The 20,557-nt window shown below is 38.1% G+C and overlaps 1 protein-coding gene and 1 long non-coding RNA gene across 6 annotated transcripts in view; one reads left to right on the top strand and one right to left on the bottom strand.

Moving 5' to 3' along the window:
* The first annotated feature begins 1,255 nt into the window (after window positions 1-1,255).
* On the top strand, window positions 1,256-11,044 carry LOC128628276 (uncharacterized). The gene is made up of 3 exons (XR_008392596.1): window positions 1,256-1,302; window positions 8,101-8,183; window positions 10,924-11,044. It is a non-coding gene; the product is annotated as an uncharacterized LOC128628276 (long non-coding RNA).
* Window positions 8,383-20,557, bottom strand: part of CREM (cAMP responsive element modulator) — a 50,138-nt gene continuing 37,963 nt past the window's right edge. For 3 of the 5 annotated variants that reach the window (XM_037165784.2, XM_037165783.2, XM_037165786.2), the window contains 2 exons: window positions 15,130-15,286; window positions 8,383-9,075 (listed from right to left, as the gene is read on the bottom strand). In XM_037165784.2, the coding sequence (XP_037021679.2) occupies window positions 8,931-9,075; window positions 15,130-15,286 (302 nt within the window). In that variant the 3' untranslated portion in view covers window positions 8,383-8,930. Of the gene's footprint in view, window positions 9,076-9,104; window positions 9,487-15,129; window positions 15,287-19,352; window positions 19,389-20,557 lie in introns of those variants that run through there. The other 2 variants (XM_037165782.2, XM_053670973.1) reach the window with 2 other exon arrangements.

The following is a 20,557-nucleotide window of genomic DNA, read 5'->3' on the forward strand; positions in this document are numbered from 1 at the left end:
GACAAGTGGTCATAAACTAAAGGGGGGGAATAGTGCAGGAGGGGGTTTGCAGGGTGGAGGGGAATGAAGGGAGGAATAGAACAACTGTAATGGCATAATCAATAAAATATATTAAAAATAAATAAATAAAATAAAAATAATTCAGTACAAAAAAAAGAAAAAAAATTAAAAAAGAGACGAATGGGTGAAGCATGTTTTATATACCCTTGATAAAGTAGATTCATTTTCCTACCCTTCAAAGTCTAACCTCCAATAAATTCCACCTGGGTTATACTAATTCAGACCGCTCAATACAAGGAAAAATGAAACCAAGTACATAATACAGATGTATACATGCCTGCAAAAAACCTCACTGCCTAAAAGCTGAAAGCTTTGTGGCATTAAATATATTTTAACACTTGTTGATTAGGTGAGGAAAGGATATTAAAAGTTCTGGCTAAAATAGTATGTGTGTCTGTGTATCTATTTAGTTTATTTTTAGAGTGGAAGGGGGAGAGAAACATTGATTTGTTGTTCTGCTTATTAATGTATTCACTGGTTGATTCTTGTATTTGTCCTGACCAGGGATCAAACCCACAGCCTTAGTGTATCAGGAGAATGTTGTTACCAACTGAGCTACTCAGCCAGGGCTGTGTATTTATTTTAAACAAATTAATACCAAAATGAATTAGTGGCCTAAAAATTGGAATTTCCAACATTCTCTTATTATTCATAATTTCATGTATCATAAAAAGTCCCTGAACTTAAATTGTTGAAAAGTAGGTACCATTATCATTACTCTAAGCCAAGGCTGTCAAGCTCATTTTCACTGGGGGCCACATCAGCCCCATGGTTGCCTTCAAAGGGCCAAATGTGATTTTAGGACTGTATAAATGTAACTACTCCTTAATAGTTAAGCGAGAGCTGGGTGCTGCTGCCAGGTAGAAATAAAGTGCCGGGCCAGATAAAAGAAGGTGGAGGGCCGGATTCGGCTCATGGGCCTTGTGTTTGCCACCTGTGTGCTAAGCAGTCACCAAATGCCATCAGTGTCTTAATCTTCAATTACATTTTCTTGATCTTTCAAGCTATAACAAGGCAAATACTGGCCCTGGCATCTAGGATATAGTATATGAGTGTATTTTAAACTATTCAGATATCACTGCTACCTCACAGTGAATACAACTCTTATTTTTTCAGGATTGTCAATAACTTCCAGGGACATGATCATACTTATCTGATACTTGTAAGGCCAACACAACAGTCTGATCACAGGTTAGATAAGAACTAAAATGCCAGAATGGAGGGACAGTCACAGGTAGTATGGTGAGTAAAAAGTCCTTAATCTCATTTTCCATTTTTAATTTTACCGAGAAACTATCCATTATATTAAAGTCACTCATTTGCTAAAAATATACAAGCTGGAAGTCATTTATAATGTTCCTCAATAAAGTAGCTCATTCTTTAGGCAAGTAAGTGTGTATTTATGTTTTCCTGGGGGCAAATAGGCATAGGTTTCCAAACTGTGTCAAAGTATTGCCCCTCCCCACATGACACTTTACCAGAGAGTTCCCAGAGTTACTATGAACACAATTCACTAAACTAGATCAAACTGCTTTTACCCCTTACCCTCATCGTGGGGTTTGGCTTAAATCAGAGTTCATGACAGAACATACCACCCATCCATTTTAAGGTCTTCATAGACTAAGAATGTTTCAAGGGAAAGGAAGAGTTACAGAAATAGCACATACATTCTGTAAGGTTGTGGCTGCAACATTAAATGGTCTTACGTGCTCAAGAAAGGCAGGAGTGTGCAGCCATTGGAGACTCGGGAACACTGGGTAAGGCCTGAGCCCAGACCTTAGAGGTCACTATTCTCCACCATTAGTGTGCATCACAAACATGCATGGAACTGGTTAAAAATAGAAATATCCAGACCTACTGAATCAAAATTCAAGATTACTGTTGTAGAAGAATTTAAAAACCCATTCCTATGTCAAGCTTGATGCTGTTTTGCCACAAGCCAGTGCTTCGCAGAGTTCCCAAACACTAAAAACAAGACCAAGCATAAGCCCTGTTAGAGCCATTTGTTCTGGAAAACACTGTCCTGTATCAAACACCCTTCTATAAACAAGTTGGCCATGATGCTTTAGAGAGACCAGATGGGAGTTTTGTACAGTGAGTGACAGGGTTTTCCTTCCAGGGTTTCCATCTATTCAGACCACAAGGAAAATAAATGCTTTGTAAGAGAGCTATGCTTTCACCAAAAGCTGGTTGATTATCATTTATAGAGAGATAGCTTGAAGATTCTGTTTGTGTCTACAACTGTAGCTTTGATATTTCAATAGTCAGTCCTTCAACTGTAGAATCATTTTCTCCTGGTCAGTACCAGGGATTTTAAGAACCGGAGAGAAACTGGCACATGTTTTCATTCATTAGGACAAGAAAGACTGGGGTAGTCCTACATCTAACCACTCGGAATCTCAGCAGCCGCACCTACCTGGGCCCTTGCCAGCCTGCACTTCACTGGCCAGCTCTGTCTGTGGGTCCCACATGGGTGAGCCATCAGGACAGAGCATCATGTACCCTGTCCAGCTGTACTCTCGCTCCTGAGCTCTAACAGCTCTATGACATGGGGCATGTTAGTTACCTTTTCCAAGCCTGTTTCCTCACCTGCAAAGTGAGGTTGAAAACATTTATTGGGTTGTTACACAAATTAGGTAAGTCCCATATGGTGCACAGTGTGGTGCCAGGCACAAGGTTAGCACTCAGTGAATGGCAGGGATGCTTTTGATGACCACCCTGCATCCATGTGAGTCAGTATCTAACTGCTCAAAGTCCACATATGTGCTGGCAGTCACAGTGTTGCCACAGCCCGTGTGTGGTTCTCTCTCCTAGACTTTTCCCCCACATTACATAAATCAGACAGTTTATTATTTTATACTAAGGTGTGTAACTTTTACCATGGACACTGAAATACCTATGTCAGAATATAGTTTATTTTTTCTAAAGGCAGTTACACAGAAAAACAGGGTATTATCAGGTTATCTGTCAAATATAGTACCCAAAGGGAAGCTAATCTTAAGGCCCACATCTCACCTAGGGAGCTGTGCACACCTTCCCACTACAGGAACAGCCCAGGCCCCAGTGTTCTTTGACTCTTCCATCCCTATGTGGCCCTGGGCAGGCAGTGCAACCTGGGCTTGCTCTTACTAATGTAGCCTCACTTGTTGGCTTCGAGGGAATGAATGAATATGCTTACCCCTGTGTCTCTCTCCAGAAACTTTACATCATGCAGCTCTGAATTTGAGACAGTAATTTAAGGAAACAGATGGCATAATTAATTACTAACCAAAGGTAACTCTATCTCAAAAAAGAAAATGGTAACAGAGATTGCCCTGAGGGCAACTGGGGAATTGGAGCCAGGGATGGGAGATTGACTTTTCACTATATACCACTTTATCTTTTGAATTTTGAACATCAAAAGTATTTCTAGCATATTAATATTTGAAAAGTTATAAGACATAATTTATATTTTTGAAAGTTATGCCTCAGCATAGAGAATATTGTAATGAGGACTTATCAGGATGATTGCTCTGTAAGGCATATAAGTGTCTGATCACTATGTTGTACACCTGAAGGTAGTATGTCATTTGTCAAAAAACTTTTGACTTATAGGCAAGGAGTATGGGGGCTTATAATTCATGACTTTATGCAGGTCACTATTTCATTTACATGAGCATATTATAATCCAGTGAGTTTTGCTTAATCAATCCAATTGTCACATGAACAAAGAGAGACACATAAATAACTCCAATAATGATACTAATATATAAATACAGTGTTTCAGTTGGGAATAACAGAAGAGTTTTGGAGGTGAAGGGCAGTTGATGGTCACACAATAATGTTAATGAATGTCCCTAATGCCACTAACCTCTACTTGTAAGTGGTTAAAATGAAACTCAAAACCCATTAGGCAATTCTTTTTTTGTGGTGTATTTCAGTTTTGCAAGGTGAGAAAGTTTTGGAGATTTGCTTCACAATGCGAATGTACTTCATACTACTAAACTGTACCCTTTAAACAACTGGTAAAGATGGCGAATTTCATGTATTTTTTTACCACAATATTTTAACAAACCTTTTGAAAGTGGTTAAAATGGTAAATTGTATGTTATGAACATTTTACCACCACTTGTAAAAAGTTCTTTGTGACCTGTGGAGATGGAAATCAGATGAGTGGTTGTCTGGCCCTGGGACAGAGGGAGTGAGGGGCAGTCACTGCTGGTGGGCATCAGGTTTCTTGGGGGTGATGAAAATTTCTAAAACTGGACTGTGGTGATGGTTGAGCAACTCCGAATATGCTACTAAAATCATTGAATTATAAACTTTAAATGGGTAAATTGTATCATATGTAATCTCTAGCTCAATAGTTTTTTAAACCAACAAACAAGTTTTGTCTTACCTGTGAGGGCTGGGGAGCTTGTGCAGTCTCCGCCATGTGCCCCCAGCTGGAAGGGTATGGAAGCATGGGAGGGGGCAGAAAAGGAAGGGAATCTTCTGGGTTCAGGATTATTCAGGTTTTGACTGGTTTCTGCACAAGGTAACCAAAGGAATTCCTATTATAGATTTGGCACAGGGCTTTCTCTCTAACTCTCGTCTACTGCCCAGGGAAAGTAAAGGCCTGAATTTGTAAAAGAATGGGGCAAATGCAGTGTGCATGGGTGTGTGTCATTTAATAACCCACTCTGGCTCACCCTTCAATGCTGTTTTTCAAAATATTATCACAATAAGGAAAGATTTGTAAAAAACTCTGTGTCCTCTTAAAAATTGACTGGCTTAGAAATAACAAAGGTTGCATTTTTATTTGATCAAGTACAGTCTGGTATTACAAAGCAGTTAGTTTTCTCCTTTTAGTCATCATTTTCCATCCCTGATGGAATTGTGTGTGCATAAAGAGAACAGCCCTGGAAAAAAATCTTAAATCTCATTATACAGTAGCCCATGGCAAAATGGGGTTTTGAGAAACATATAGTGTTAAAAAATACATCTGGAAATGTGAAATCTATTAATATGAAATGCACTTATGGGGAAGTGAATTTATATAGAAAAAAGCTACACATAAAGCATAAAGACAGATATGCCAAGCTTACGCAGTTCAGAATCAGGCCTTTGTGTCTGGGGTGGCATTAGAAAAGAGGCACATTTAAGTTTCTGAGCATCTTGACCTACTGCCATGAAACAATGCCAACTGGCAACAGCTCTGCTTGTCTCAGGTATGTCCCAGCTGCTTCAATGATTTTGATGCACTCCAGATGAACACCGTGTTGGTGTCACAAGTCCTCACTGTGTATCTGAAGGTGTCCTTTGGGTGCATAGGAAACATCAAGTACAGAGCAGAAGGGCGTATGCAGAAAACTGAGAAGAGTGGTTACTGAGGTGACATGGTCTCAGTTTCAGGCAGGCGTGGTGCTCTTACATGTCCAAATACCAAGAAGTTCATTCCCTTTATTTTCCGATTTTGAATGATTTAGAATCATGAACTACCTAGATAATATGACAAGGTGGCATAATCCCATGATCCAGAATCAGTGGTTTCTATACCAAAAGTCCTGATTCTGAAAATTTTACAATTAAAAACCCCACAAAGACTGCTCTGGATTCTACATTTTACTAGATGTACGATATCCATGCAGCTTCCAACTTTCTGCTTGCTGTGTTCAACAAGTTTGTGGGCAGCACCTATAGAGGCTGATTGGAGAGTTGTAAAAGCATGTTATTTTGGTAGCAAGAGCTTTGGTGTCAGGGACAAACTGCATGAGCAGGAATTCAGTTCTGATGCCCCTTTGAGAGCTCAGCCGAAGCCCCAGGCCTCACAGCTGTCCCCATCATCCGGAGCAGGGTCAGCACTCACCTCTCTGGGTGATAACCACCACCAGTTGCCTGCACACCTTTCTCCCAGAACTGCTTTGTTCAATATTGATGGTCATGCTTCACAGAAGCCTGAACCATCTCAGCCCCAGAGGTTGAATGTGCACTAGTTATCCAGTGCTTTGAGTTCCATTCTGCTTGCGGGTGACTGGCTATGATGAAAAGCTAACTAGTAAGACTCAGAGATGTGCTGGTGCAGGTCCCCTGAACCAGTTGTCCTTCCTTTTAAAACAGGACAAAAGGACAAGATGCTTGCTGTCTCCTCACTGGTGCCTGCAGTTATGATGAAAATATTAGCATTGGAAGACCCAGCCTAAACAGGGAGTGGGATAGGAAGGACCTGGTCATAATGCCATTAATTTATTACATTAAGCAACCTTAGGATTTCCTACCTCTGGACTTATGTGGTGAGGTAATAAAATGTTCTTATTTCTAAAGCACTGGGGAGTAGGGGAACATCTGCTATTTCTGGCCCCAAGTAATCAGACACAATCCTCTTCCCTGAAATGACCACCCATTCTATAGAGTGGAGTACACAAATGCAGGCACACACACACTCTTTTACTAAAGAGTTTACACTGTTTTACTCTTTTACAATCTTTTACTAAAACTGTGGTGTGAGCATGAACTTTACCCCTCATCTCCTAAATTCAAGCCCCTGGGAGTGGAGTGCATGTCTGGATTCCCTGTCTGCTTGCCCTCTTCCCCAGCATGATCACATCAAGGTCCAGTTCAGAATCTGCCTCCTACAGGATCAGTCTCTTATGAAGTCCCTGCCTGAAGCTTTCTCCGATTCTAACACACAGCATCTACTGCCTCTAATCTGCCTCCATGCTGTCTGCTGCTTCCTGAGTCTGCTCGGTGTCCACCACTGGGCACGTATTTGGTTTAGTGACTGACTGAACAGAAGACTGAGTGCAAAGCACCATATCCCTTCACCTGAAACTTGGGGTTTCCCTTTGCTCTTTTTGTTCTTGTCTTCTTTCCTTATCTTACTTCACTGTAAAGACAAAAACTGAGATAAAAGAAATTCAGAACTCAGGTTCTGAAGGAAGAATATGAATTTCTAAACAAAACTCCAAGTGGTATGCCCGGCCTCTGGGAGTTACAAATAAGCGACAGAATTACAAAATGGGGGAATAACTGCTAGGATTATATCCTAAGAATCATAAAACATCAATTTCAAAGAACCTATGCACCACAATGTTCATAGCAGCCCAATTTACAATAGCCAAGAGTTGGAAGCAACCTAGGTGCCTGTCAGTAAATGAATGGATCAAAAAATTGTACTGCATATACACAATGGAATTCTATGCAGCAGAGAGAAAGAAGGAGCTCCTACCCTTGCAACATGGATGGAACTGGAAAGCATAATGCTGAGTGAAATAGGCCAGGTGCTGAAAGACAAATACCATATGATCTCACCTTTAACAGGAAGCTAAACAACAAAACAAACAAGCAAGCAGAATAAAAACAAAGACACTGAAGTAGAGAACAAGGGGACAGTGACCAGAGGGGAGAGGGAAGGGAATTTAAGGGGAAAAAAGGGGGAGGGATTTGGAGAAACAAATAGGAAGGACACAGGGACAAGAACTAAGGGGGGTGGAAATGGGACGGAGGTGGGGAGCATGGGGCGGGGTGGGCTGGGATGGGAGAAATAGACAGAAAACTGTACTTGAAAAATAACTAAATAAAATTAAAAAATGGGGGAATAGCAGTTAGATGCTATATAAGTGACCTCCTGTTGCTGTACCTCCCATAAACATTGACCATTTCCACTACTGAAACTAGGGCTGGGATGGAGGCATCCTCAACAAATCACAAGTTAGGGCAGAAAATACATTACAGTCTAGCACAGAGTAGGCCTTCAACAAAGGTCTCATGAGTGAAGGAGAGAAGACACAGCATCATATGGTTAGGGTTTTGGGCTTATACCTTGGAGCTTTTTTATTGTAAACATAGAGTAAAATGTGGATACCAGTAATCATGCTGCTGTCTCAATGTAATGAACTTCATCTAAAGGTGTGACACAAAAAACATTTGATATAAGGTCAACTTCAAGATGTTTTGAAGTGGAAAATAAAATCTTGAGTTGTTTTTCCTCCAAAATTCCCACACAGATTTCCAGACCATGTGCAGAAAGGCCTATTGCACCACACAAGCTGAATTTCTCATAGTGGCTTTTCTGTGTAAAAGGTCTGGGGCATCCTTCTGGTGAGAGGGCAGAGCATTTCCAGAAATCAAACCCCGTGTGCAAAGAAGCTCACGTACCCTTGAAGGTATGTAAATGCCATTCTAACTATAACTTTCAATTCATTCCAGGTACTAACAACTTGTAACTTTCATTGTGTAGTATCAAACTAACACTAGAGGTTCTGTGAGATATTTTCTATTACACAAGAATAAAAACTGTAGAAATTGTTCAGATAGTTAAATGACCACCAAACACTACAAGCGTAACCAACATGGTTCTATTAAAAATGCTCTCCGACTATGGCATTCAAGGACAGCAATACAATGTTTTCTTTACAAAGCACTAATGTAAAAATGTACAAATGGCATAAATTCATTACAGGCTATTTTTTTCATATAGGCATGTTATTAGATTCTTTCAATTATTTCCTGAGGTATTTTTTGTGGTATAGTTTTATTGTACTGCTGGATGCATTCTCTTTGATCATCCTTTCCTAAAATGACTTTTAAAAGACCTGCAGAAAATTTTATTGCATAGCACACTATTCCCAGGACACAGAGATTGGGAAGTGCAAACATGTGGCATTGGAAAAAGTCTTACAAATACTGCATTTTAAGAATTTGATAAATACATTTTTTACAGTTTGTCTCTTTTTAAAAATTGAAGTTACAGCTAAGAGTTATCTACATACAATGAAGCATGTTAGGAATGTTAGACATTAGAGAATATGATGAATGATAGAAAGAAAAAAGCCATAATTCTTGCCGACTACATATTGTATTGCCTTTGAAAGCAACTGTACATGTAATCAGTTCATAGTTAAGTACTACTACTAATCCGTTTTAGGAGAGCAAATGTCTTTCAAGGTTTCAAGTTCCTCTATAAGCCTCTTGTTCTGAACTTCCAGCACTGCAACTCGACTCTCCAGACATTTTACATATTCTTTCTTTCGACGTCGGCATTCTTTAGCAGCTTCCCTGAAAAAAAAAAAGAAGCAAAAGGGCAAACAAAACAATTTTTGCATGCTATTGATTGAACAGACTAAAGTGAGCTTGGTGTATGTGATCACGGTTGCATTCCAAATTTGGAACAACACTCCCCACTCAATTTCAAACACTAAGCCAAACTGGATTCTTAAGGGTTACAAGTGTCCCTTCCATATGTCCAAATGGCAATTAGTAGAATTGCTGCATCTCCTTCCTTGATTTGAGTTCACAGTAAACAAGGTCCAAGTCAAAGACAGTTACTCTGCTTTATGGCAATAAAGATCTTTAAGGGCCTTGAGTTCCTCAATGAGAGTCTTGTTTTGGTTTTCAAGCACAGCCACACAATTTTCAAGACATTTGACATATTCTTTCTTCTTCCTGCGACACTCCCAGGCAGCTTCCCTGGAACCAACACAAGGCAAAAGACTCAGGAACAACCTCCCAGCACAGTCCTGAAGGGCTCTGTGAACTTTGGCCCCTCAAACTCAACAGCCAATCAATCCTAGGTAAGGTCTGCACAAAGCCACACAAAAAATGTTCCCAAGCCCATGCCTTTTTGTAAGGCGACTCTTAAGACAACAGGGATGATTTGGGAGCAGAGTCCATTTGCCCAGTATTCATCGTAAATGGTGTTTTCATAGGGCACACATTCCACAATAACAGTGACCAGAATGGTTTTCAGTAACCTAAAACATTAGAACCACATTTCCAAGTGGAATTTCTACAAAAACATTTATGGATCCTTTTGAATCACTTAGTTATTTTTGTCCACCAAAAGCCCTACATTCCATCATAATGAGTTACCTTTATTTCATCAAGAATAATTACAAAAATTAATCCCCAGAGACCTTAAATATCAATAATAGAGATTTTCATTCTTCAAAACTAAATCACAGTGAAACAAATAAATCAATCAGGACTGCAAGACAGTTGTTGGCTGGGAAACAACATGGATAAATGAGTCATAAATTATGTACATTTTCATAAACCAAAATAAAATGGATTCTGCTTCTGAAAATTAAAGATGGAAAGAAGGGAGGGTACAAAATACAATACTCAATAGTTCAGACAATTTAAATCCACAAATGTGAAAACACCAGGAAAATCATGAAAAGAAAGCTACTTAGTTACTTAAGGCTATTCTCTCATTATAGGCATTTACTATCCAACCTACTGAATTTTAACGCACTGTAGGCATACCCAGAGGAAAGAACAGACCAGCAGCCAAAGCAACAGACACAAGTAAAAATATGAGCCACAGTCATTTTCATGCATCTCCCCATCAAAAGAAACACAATGAATACAGCCAACATTTTCTCTCTCCTTTCTTTCTGGGCCCCAGGGGTTGGTGACAACATCATTTAATTCCTCTATAGATTGTATCCTGCTAACAGTTTTATTTTCGAGTTTTCAATTCAGAATAACTGCCTTGGGGGGTACCCTTCACATCAAAAAATCATACACTGAAAGGTAATTCAGGCCCTAGCTGGGTAGCTCAGTTGGTTGGAGTGGTGTCCTGACACTCCAAGGTTGCAGGTTTAATCCCTGATCAGAGCATATACAAGAATCAACCTATAAATGCATAAAGAAGTGGAACAATAAATCACTGTTTCTCTCTCATCTCTTCTCTCACTCTAAGGTCAATAAACTTAAAAAAAGAATTCAGGTATATTTTATCAAAGGTTGTGTCGAATATCTAAACACCAGTTACAGTAATGCCAATTACCACTGTTGCACATCTGAACTAAGAGTGAGCATACAACAGATCTGGCCAATTCTGTTTTATTTTTAGGATAGTTGACTCTTACCGAAAACTGATTATGTGTTTTTTCCCTGCAGGAAGCAAGAGTCAGCAGAAATAAGGAGATCCTGAAATGCCAATAAACTGCAGAAAAAGATCAACCCCTATTTCCTAACCAAGAACAATGCATTCACCCTGTGAACCCACAAAGTTCTCAGACTTCTCAACTCGTTAACAAAAAAGTAACAATGTATAAGTGAATCGAATCTCATAAGTACCGATTAACTTAATCTAATGATGCATGGGAAAAAGCTCAGAATAAATCCAAGGACACATATAAAACATGCCAGTTTGAGAACAGAATTCAACTATTCTACAAAGGAATAAAATATACATTTAATGAATACCAAGGTTTTCATAATTAAATCATTATATTAAATTCTAGACCTGGAAGGAAGATGGTCATTTTATCAAACAAGTCACCATTAAATGAAATTTTAAATTTTTAATGGCAGTGTTATGGGCTATTTAACTTAAATTTTTTTTACCGAGGTGTACTATGTACTGTAAACATCTATACTTGGTGTTTCACACATGTGCATGTGCTGCTACCAGAGTCGAATGTTCCAAGCACAAAGCTTTAACTGATCACACTAGTAGAAGGCACACTCCTAAGAACTTAACTTCTCAGCTATGGAAAACACCTGTTTCTTCTATTAATAGTTAGAGCTCAGCTTTCAGGCCTTGCTTTTGTCTGGATATATCTTCAGCATGGAGAGAAAATACATGGCAAATGGGAAAAGCTGACAAGGCTGTAAAGAAAGAAAAACTGGCTGGATTGGTAGAAATATAATTAAATATCCATTATAAGTGCTAGACAAAGAATAAAAAGAGGAAAAGGTATAAAAGATCTTTCATGTTATTGAGTGAAACCTACATTCTTTCCATAAAGTTGAATCTGAAGCTCATGCTGAGGTCTTTCAGGGGTGACTCTGGTGTTAGTGTAGTGGGCAGACTCTGGAATAGAGGCTGGCTGGTTGAGTATCCAGGTTCAGTCTAGTTTGCACTGTGCGATATTAACCAACTCATGTAAAGTCTCTGAACCTCAGTTCCTACCTGTAAGGTAAGGATAATAGCCAGACCTATTCTCATATGATAGTTATGTGACAGTTATGCAAACAGTAGAAACAAAGCACTTAAAATGTGCATATGGTGCTCACTCAACAGGTACTGAGCAAGATAATAGACATTCATTTTCTGCTTTTCTCTTGTCTTGCTTCGAAACTGAGATTTGAAAAGCTAAAACACTCTTCTCAGAATTCCTTGAAGGTAGGGATTCTATTAGCTATTTCTAGTCATTGAAATGTGGGTAAAAGTTGCTGGCAGAGCTTTCCAGGGTAAGTTTTTAGAAGGGTCAGACTTAACCAGCCCCCCACTTTAAGCTTCAGTTATTCTCTCCTCTTCCTGATGAAATGACTGGAGGGGAGGCAGCCACACTGCGATCACAGGAACAAATGTAGCACAGGGGAGATGGCAGGGCAGGGAGGAGGAGCCTGGATCCTGGATGACACTGTGGGGCCTTTGTTCTGGCTGCATGTACCTCTGGACCCACAATGTGAGATCAAATAACACCTACACCCTGACCAGCGTGGCTCAGTTGGTTGAGCATCACCCTGCAAAGCAAAAGGTCACTGGTTTGGTTCCCAGTCAGGGCACAAGCCTGGGTTGCAGTCCAGGTCCAAGTTGGGGGGTGTGTGAGAGGCAATGGATTGATGTTTCTCTCACACATCGATGTTTTTCTCCCTCTCTTCCCCCACTCCCTAAAAATAAATAAACAAACAAACAAACAAATAAATAAATAAATAAATAAAATCTTAAAAAAGGTACCACCTGCAAGGTTAAGCCTCCATTCCCTTTAGTTATTTAGAGTCCAAACACAAATGCTATCTAATTATTATTAACAATTTTTAAAATCCCAATATTTTAAAATTTTTCTCTCAGGAAGAGCTCATATGTATGTGTAGGTAGCTATGAGGCACCTTTTATAGGAACCCACTGCCTAATGTTTTATCTATTTCATTTTGGTAGTTCTGACATTTTTTAATCTAAAAATAAAGGTATAAAATGACATCAGGGAGATAACAACACTAAACTTCTAGTTCTTCCTTTTTTATTTTCTTTGGGAAAATAAGACATCAATGAACAATTCTGCATTATCATCACACTTTACATTATAAACTGAACTTCACAATGTATGTTCTGTGACCAGAGAGGCAGTTATATTTGAGCTCCTGGGATCTCTGAAAGTGCAGTTTTAAAGTATCCACAATCCTCCATCTGATCAAAGTTAAGGATCTTCAATGACAGAATCTCCACACACCAACTTTGATACTATGTGAGCCCTTCCCATTCAGCCCCTTCAGACTTTCTGAGCAAAATGCTGATGATGCAAAAGGTGAATCCAGCAGGACTTACAACCTGGAACAACCACGGATAAAGATGTGTGTATCTAATGGTCCTGTTGCCGGTAATCTGTCAAGTTCCACAGGGTACAAAACTCCATCTAGGGATTTGTGATAACTAATAAGCCTGGACACTGTAGCAAACATATGTAGTACTATAATTTATCAAATTGTGACATTTAAAAGGCTATTAGTAAAATGAATATAGCTGCTACTGCTTCATACTCAGTTACAAAGTATAGTGATGAACTTATTTCTGGATTTGAGAGTCTTAGAAGCCACAATTGCTACGTTAACTCAGTTGCTAGTACCTAGTAAAGTAGTATCATGTAGTCCCCATCATAGGCAAACACATGATTCCATCTGAAATGTTTTCTTCTCTTACAACAAGGACATTATTTAAAACTTAAGAAAGTAACAAGACTACTGGGAAAAGACTATTCTTACTCTTTTCATTTTGAAAAGTTGGATTGATTTGTACCATGCTCCCTAATAAAAACTAAACCAAGAAATAATATGCAAATGAGATTGATTGATTTATTTTAAATTCTCACCAGAGGGTATGTTTATTGATTTAGGAGATGCAGGGAGCAAGGAGGACAGAGAGAGAAACAGTGACTGGTTGCCTCCAGTATTTGTGTCCTGACTAGGGATTGAACCCATAACCTTTTGGTGTATGGGACAACACTGCAACCATCTGTGACACCCAGTCAGGGCACAAACTAGATTTAATAAAGAACTTTGAGTCCTGGCTGGTGTAGCTCAATGGACTGAGTGCTGGCCTATGAACCAAAGGGTTGTTGGTTCGATTCCCAATCAGGGCACGTGCCTGGGTTGCAGGCCAGGTCCTCGGTGGGGAGCACATGAGAAGCAACCACACATTGATGTTTCTCTCCCTCTCTTTCTCCTTCCCTTCCCGCTCTATATAAATAAATAAATATTTTTAAAAAAAGAACTTTGGAAAACAGCATTTGTATGATATACTGCTCTTTAAAAAATACAATTATAGCCCTGTCTGGTATGGCTTAGTGGATTGAGTGCAGGCCTATATACCAAAGGGTCACCGATTTAATTTCTAGTCAGGGCACATGCCTGGGCTGCAGGCTGGGACCCAGTAAGAGGTGTGCAAGAGGCAACTATACATTGATTTTCTCCCTCTCTTTCTTCCTCCCTCCCCTCTCTCTAAAAAGAAATTGATAAAATCTTAAAAAATAAAATAAAATTACAGAGGGTGCATGAATAAGTGAGAAAATGAGAGAGACCAGGCTGGAAAGGTATATACAATGATATTAGTAGGTATCTCTAGGTGGTGAAGCTAAGCATAATTTTAATTCTGTTTTTTGTATTTTCACTTGACTAGAATTTATCAGAATAAAGGTGTATTTTGGTACAGTCAATACAAAATGCTAACTGTTTTTCTAAAACACAGTTAGAAAGTAAGTAAAAGAAAACAACGTGTAAAAAATGTAGAAAATTCATAACCCATACTTTATTTTGCTCATAAAGAAGCCAGGAAATTATACTTACCACCTAATTTCACAAAATAAATGCCAAGTACAAAATAAATTTTTATTTGTAATAAAGTCCTCCCATCAGCATTTAAAAAATTAATGTATCTTACAGACATTACCTTTCTAACACCTAGGGATGTACCTCCTGCTGATGAAATAGTTGCATGTCTAGCAGACAGTCTATCATCACATGCAGAGCACAAGCCCAGATAAAATGCCACTTAACACTGAACTTGGGGAAATAGCTTAGGAAAAGTAATTTTTAAAAAGCCCCACAGTTACAAATTATATGTCCTCTAAGTGGTTGCTGATTTCTTGTGAATCATCTTACCTGTTTTTCATCAACCTCAGCTCTCGTTTGCGTGTGGCTTCTTCTGCGAGTTGTTGGGGGCTGTGCAAACTTCCTGGGGAGGCAGCCACCACCACTCCCTGAGGCAAAGCAGTCGGAGGAGCTCGGATCTGGTAGGTTGGCATGTCGCCAGTGGCAGCTGCAATGAAATATTACATGCTTACAAACATTTCTAACTTATAAACATTTTACAACTTGGTATTTTATATAAAATTGACCTGGAAAAGCATACATCTCATGTCTTAAGGGGTAATGTTGCCAACGTTTAAGATGATTATTCTGAGCATTATAGGAATCGTAGGTATTAGAGTGCTTCAGCACTAGGAACAATGATATTTAGCATGCTCTAGACATTTAAGGAAGAAAATTACCCTAATGCATTTTGGGGTAAGTTTTTTTATCAAAGGCTAAAAGTAGAGAGGCTTTTCAACTGAGAGTTTGTTGAGCCTAAAATCAGTGGTGTGCTGATGAAGGTTTAAACACCAGCTCTCCTGGAGCAAGCTGAGATCTGCAGCATGTTGATTCCATGATGTAAACACTTTCACCATGGCCAATTGGAGGCTACCAGTATGACTTCAGTGAATGCAGAATTGGGAAGACATACACAGGAAGTAGCACAGCATGCAGATGAAACAGATGTAAATGACAGCAAGAGCATAGATTAAAAATTATAAAATGATAAATTTTGAATATTAATGTTTTAAGTAACTTATTAAATTTATCTTTAAATTTTTAGTAGCTATTTTAACAACCAGCTCACAAAAATCCTAAAAGTTTAACAATTAGCTCTAGCAAATCAGTGAGAGCTTGTTCCAGCACACCACTGCAGAAATTTTAATTAAGCAAAACACTTCCATCCAGTTAGATTTTCCTATAGCTTATACCCTCACCTAATGTCTTTTAATGCAAGTCCTATTGCCAGAAAAAGTACTGGAAGGCAAATACTTGCTCACTGTATTTTCATCTAAGAGCAAAAAATACAAAACAGCAAAGCTCTACTTAAAACTGGTTTGTACAGAGAATGGTAATTTTTGTCTTAGTCTTCTTGAGATAATATATTCCTAAGTATTCATTTAAAAATATTGTCCAATTATAGTATAATCATAGTAAAATAAAAGACTTAGTATTTATTTATTTATTCAGATTGAATCCTACAGTCCTCAAGGTGTCCTAATTTACATTTTGCATGAGTGCACCTACTACAATAAACAGCTTCCTTAAGACAGATGGGTTAAATTGATGAAACATGTTCCTGCCACCACTGTTTCAACTTTGAGAACATACAGTCCAGAGTTCATGTGACATCCTGATGAGATATGACCAAATACATGCTCTGTCAGAACTTAATGCATGAAAATGATAAAATCCTATAAAAGTAGGTCTGAAGCAAATGCCAATCAAATATGAAACATCACTTCCATATTTCACTAAGAAATGAAATTTTACTCAAAAGGGAGACAAAGGCTTTTTCTAGGTAAATGGAATATGATCACTGAAAATAGCCAAGTGCTTTAAAGGGTTAATCAAAAGTTGATCTATGTGTTTCTTTTTGAGTAAATGCCAGGTTTTTATTCCCCCTGGACTGAAGAATTAGGTGAGAGAATAAAACATTAAAAATATGGCTTTGGGGAAGATCACATAAAAGTGTTCATAAGACTGTAAGGCTCTACTGCTTCTTCCTTCTATATATAATATTTTAAAATATTTTATTTATTTACTTTCAGAGAGAGGGGAAGGGAGGGAGGAAGACAGGAAGGGAAACATCTGAGAGATACATTGATTGGTTGCCTCTCACATGCTCCCAACTGGGGACCTGGCCCGCAACCCAGGCCTGTGCTCTGTCTGGTAATCAAACCCAAGACATTTTGGTTTGCAGGCTGGCACCCAATTCACTGAGCCACACCAGCCAGGGACTTCTATACATCATTTAAGAGACAATGATGAAAAAATTATCACAGTTGTAACTGATAAATATAATGATGATCACCAACTTCAGGATAATCCTAAATTTGTTTCTGTGACAATTTAAAGTACTATATACACAGATGTCTCAGTATATGTCATAGAAAATTTTATACCTTTGAAATATTTCAGAAGAGAATTTTAAAGTCAGCTATAAACTGTTAACTGACAAAAAATGAAAAAATATGTATTTAAATTATATTGTAGAGGAGACAAATTGGAGCCTGGAGTAACAGTTCTCTTTACCCACATCAGGGAAGAAGGTTATGGGGTAATGAGGCTGAAACAATGGGGCAGCTGGAGGAGACAAAGGCTTTCTAAAACTGGAACAATGGCAGTGACAAGGGGAAGTTTCCCATCATCATGTTGACATATATAAGCAGCAGGGATGCAGGCCTTGGTCCTGGGTTGTTCTTGCCAAATTGCTCACAAACAAGTGCAATAAAATAATACAAAGGCACAGAAGTGTTCATTATTCTCTCTCTAGTTTTGTATACATCTGTTTTTCTCTGTACTTAAAGTTAGAGCAGGATGTTTACACAATTTACAAAAGTTAGTTGGAGAGTACTCATTAAAAAGTTAAAAGGAAAGGAAGGAATATTTCACAGATGAAAAAGAAAGTTCAGCCCTGACTGGTGTGGCTCAGTTCATTGGGCATCCTCCAGCAAACCGAAAGGTCAATGCTTGGATTCCTGGTCAGGGCACACACCTGGGTTGCAGGCCAGGTCCCCAGTTGGGGGTGCACCAGAGGCAACTGATTGATGTTTCTTCTTTCCACATCAGTGTTTTTCTCCCTCTCTTTCTCCCTCCCTTGCCCTCTCTCTGAAAATAAGTAAATAAAATAGTTTTTTTTTAAGTTCATTCATTGGTCTTAGAAATACCTTTAAATTTTTGCCTGTTTCCAAAACTGAAGCTACCTTCCAAAGACCAAACATGGTACTGTGAAGGATCAAGGCAATTCCAAATAAGGCATACTTAAAACATTTTGAGCAACAGCTTAGAAAAAACACCCTAAAATGGTAAGCTGGAAAGGATTATATATATGGACATATTAGTCCTCTAATTTAGTTAGCTAACAAATTGGATTTTATTATGATTTTTTCAGATATGCTATATATTCATCTTATCTCTCTCAGTGAAAGTCCAATTATAGCTTATGGGTTCAAACCAAAAATATGAATTAGTATAAATCAGCAGGAATTAGTATAAATTTCTGATGATGGTATATTTCCATAGTCATGGAATAAATATCAATGGATAAATTCCATATATTTAAATATGATCTTACTAGTAAATACATTAAAAAGGTATGGGCAAAGACAAGGTGTTGTTTTAAGAAAATTCAAGTGTTAAAAAGTTTTATTATTGAAACAAATGATAAAAAGTTTAGCACTTTACACAAAAATTCAGTGGTAATTTAACACAAATGAGATACCTGGCATCACAGTTCAAAGGGCATCCTGCATTCTTGGATTTCATATTCTTGTCCCAGTCTGCTAATAAAGGCCATTTTCTGCTCCATCTAATTACTAATGTGCCAAAATTATTTTTATTCTAAAATTTCACAGTATAAATTATTCCTAAAAATAAATGGGTCTTCAGTGGGGAGTTTAAACTCATGTCTAAGAAAGATAATAAAAAGATACACTAATTTAATTTTATTCTGAGGCAGCAAAAGTTTTAGACAAGCTGCGGTACCTTTTGTGCCTTGCATGTAGTCCCGTAGAACCCAGCAACACTTGGCATATAATGGGTGGCTGGTAGGCTTACTTGTGCACCAGGGAGGAAAATGTTGAACTTCCCAGGGTTTTGCACAAGCCCACTGTCAATTGGAATACCTCAAGTAAGCAGTCTTATTATTATAAAACTATTATTAGCCATTATCAAAGCTAAGTCTGTAACACTAAGACATGGAAAGTCCTGAAATATGCTATGTATTTATTCAAACTGGCCTTTCTTGATAGAAGGCATTCTTTTCTAAGCCTTCCCTTAGGTGTTAGTCAAATAACTTGGCATTTTAGAAGCAAAGAAGTTCTAATTACTCTATAGTGTTTCCAACCATCTAACTGCTGACATGAAAAAATGTTTTAGGTTTGATATCAAATTTTTCATGAGAAAAGAAAATTCCTAGAACTCTTCAGTTCTGGTCATTAACTTCATACCTCTCTGTGAGCTTTAAACACAGTACAGAAGGAAAAACATGGGATTTGGAGTCTGGGTTCTGGCGCAGCTCTGCCACTTACCAGCCATGTGACTTGGGGCAAGTTCAGTTTCCTCATCTGCAAAATGAGGATACATTATCTCATTTAATACTCAGCACAGAGCCTGGCTCATGGTAGGCATTCAGCAAGTGTTAGTTCCCTTCCCCTTCCCTCCCTTAAGTTTTAGAAGATAATGTTCTAAACTGTGCTTATACTGCATATTAATTAAAAGGCAAATAACATCCATAAATTATTTCACTGGAATTTCCCTTCTAACAAACCTGGATAATGGAATGATTGAAATGAATGGCTCTCGTTTCTTATTTTGTTAAAAAAAATGCCTATTAACAACTTAAAAAATTTATACTATATTTTATTATATCCCTTTGTAGAATAAATTATTAAAAGACAGTATTACAAAATACTTCTTTAAATATATGTAATCATTTAAAATATGTAACTGTAAAGGTGAAGAATCACAAAATGCTGAATTATACAATCTCATTAAACTCATAATAAGAAAAGTGAAAAAACCCACAAGTCAAAGAGGTGCTTGTTTCCTTCTAACAGTGAAAGAAATGAGAAGCCCAGCCCAATGCCTATTTGATAGCTTCCAATGTGAAAGTTTATCTACACCCCACAATAGTGACTTTATTTGCCTATTGATTGATTGATTGATATCTCTACAGTACTGAGCACATTAACTGAACAAAACCATTTTAATCTATGGAGCTCCTATCTTCATAGGTCTTTTTGCTATTTCACTAATCACAAATACACCTAAGTAATAAGCAATAGAGGTAACTTAGGTGTCATACTTAGAAGCAGGAAGCTCCAGAAAACTACTGACATCTTCACCTTTCTGTTTTGGTTCTCTCACTCCCTATGACCACACCAGTGCCCCTAAATGCTGAAATCAGGCTTGTCCTTGCCGGGTACCTCACTCTGTCAAAAAGGTTCCCTTCCTCCTTGGTCCAGGTTTTTCAGGAAAATTAAATCCCATGTAAACAGGACTATTTAAGCACTGAACAGTTCAAATATGTTACAACACCCAGACCCCAAAGAACCAAATCACTAAATAGTTTTTACTTTAAGTTACACATGAGTTATACATTCAGTGAAAATCTCTAGAGTAAAAACAAAGCTTGTAGAAAATGAGAAATTATATTGATATTTTTAGTTCTATGTAATAGAAAACATGCTCTGTTGTCCCATGAGAGTGAAAATACTCTAGAAAAAAGTCTACT

This window comes from Artibeus jamaicensis, unplaced genomic scaffold, assembly GCF_021234435.1.
Source record: "Artibeus jamaicensis isolate MK-2021 breed Jamaican fruit bat unplaced genomic scaffold, CSHL_Jam_final contig_659, whole genome shotgun sequence".
Taxonomy (NCBI): Eukaryota; Metazoa; Chordata; class Mammalia; order Chiroptera; family Phyllostomidae; genus Artibeus; species Artibeus jamaicensis.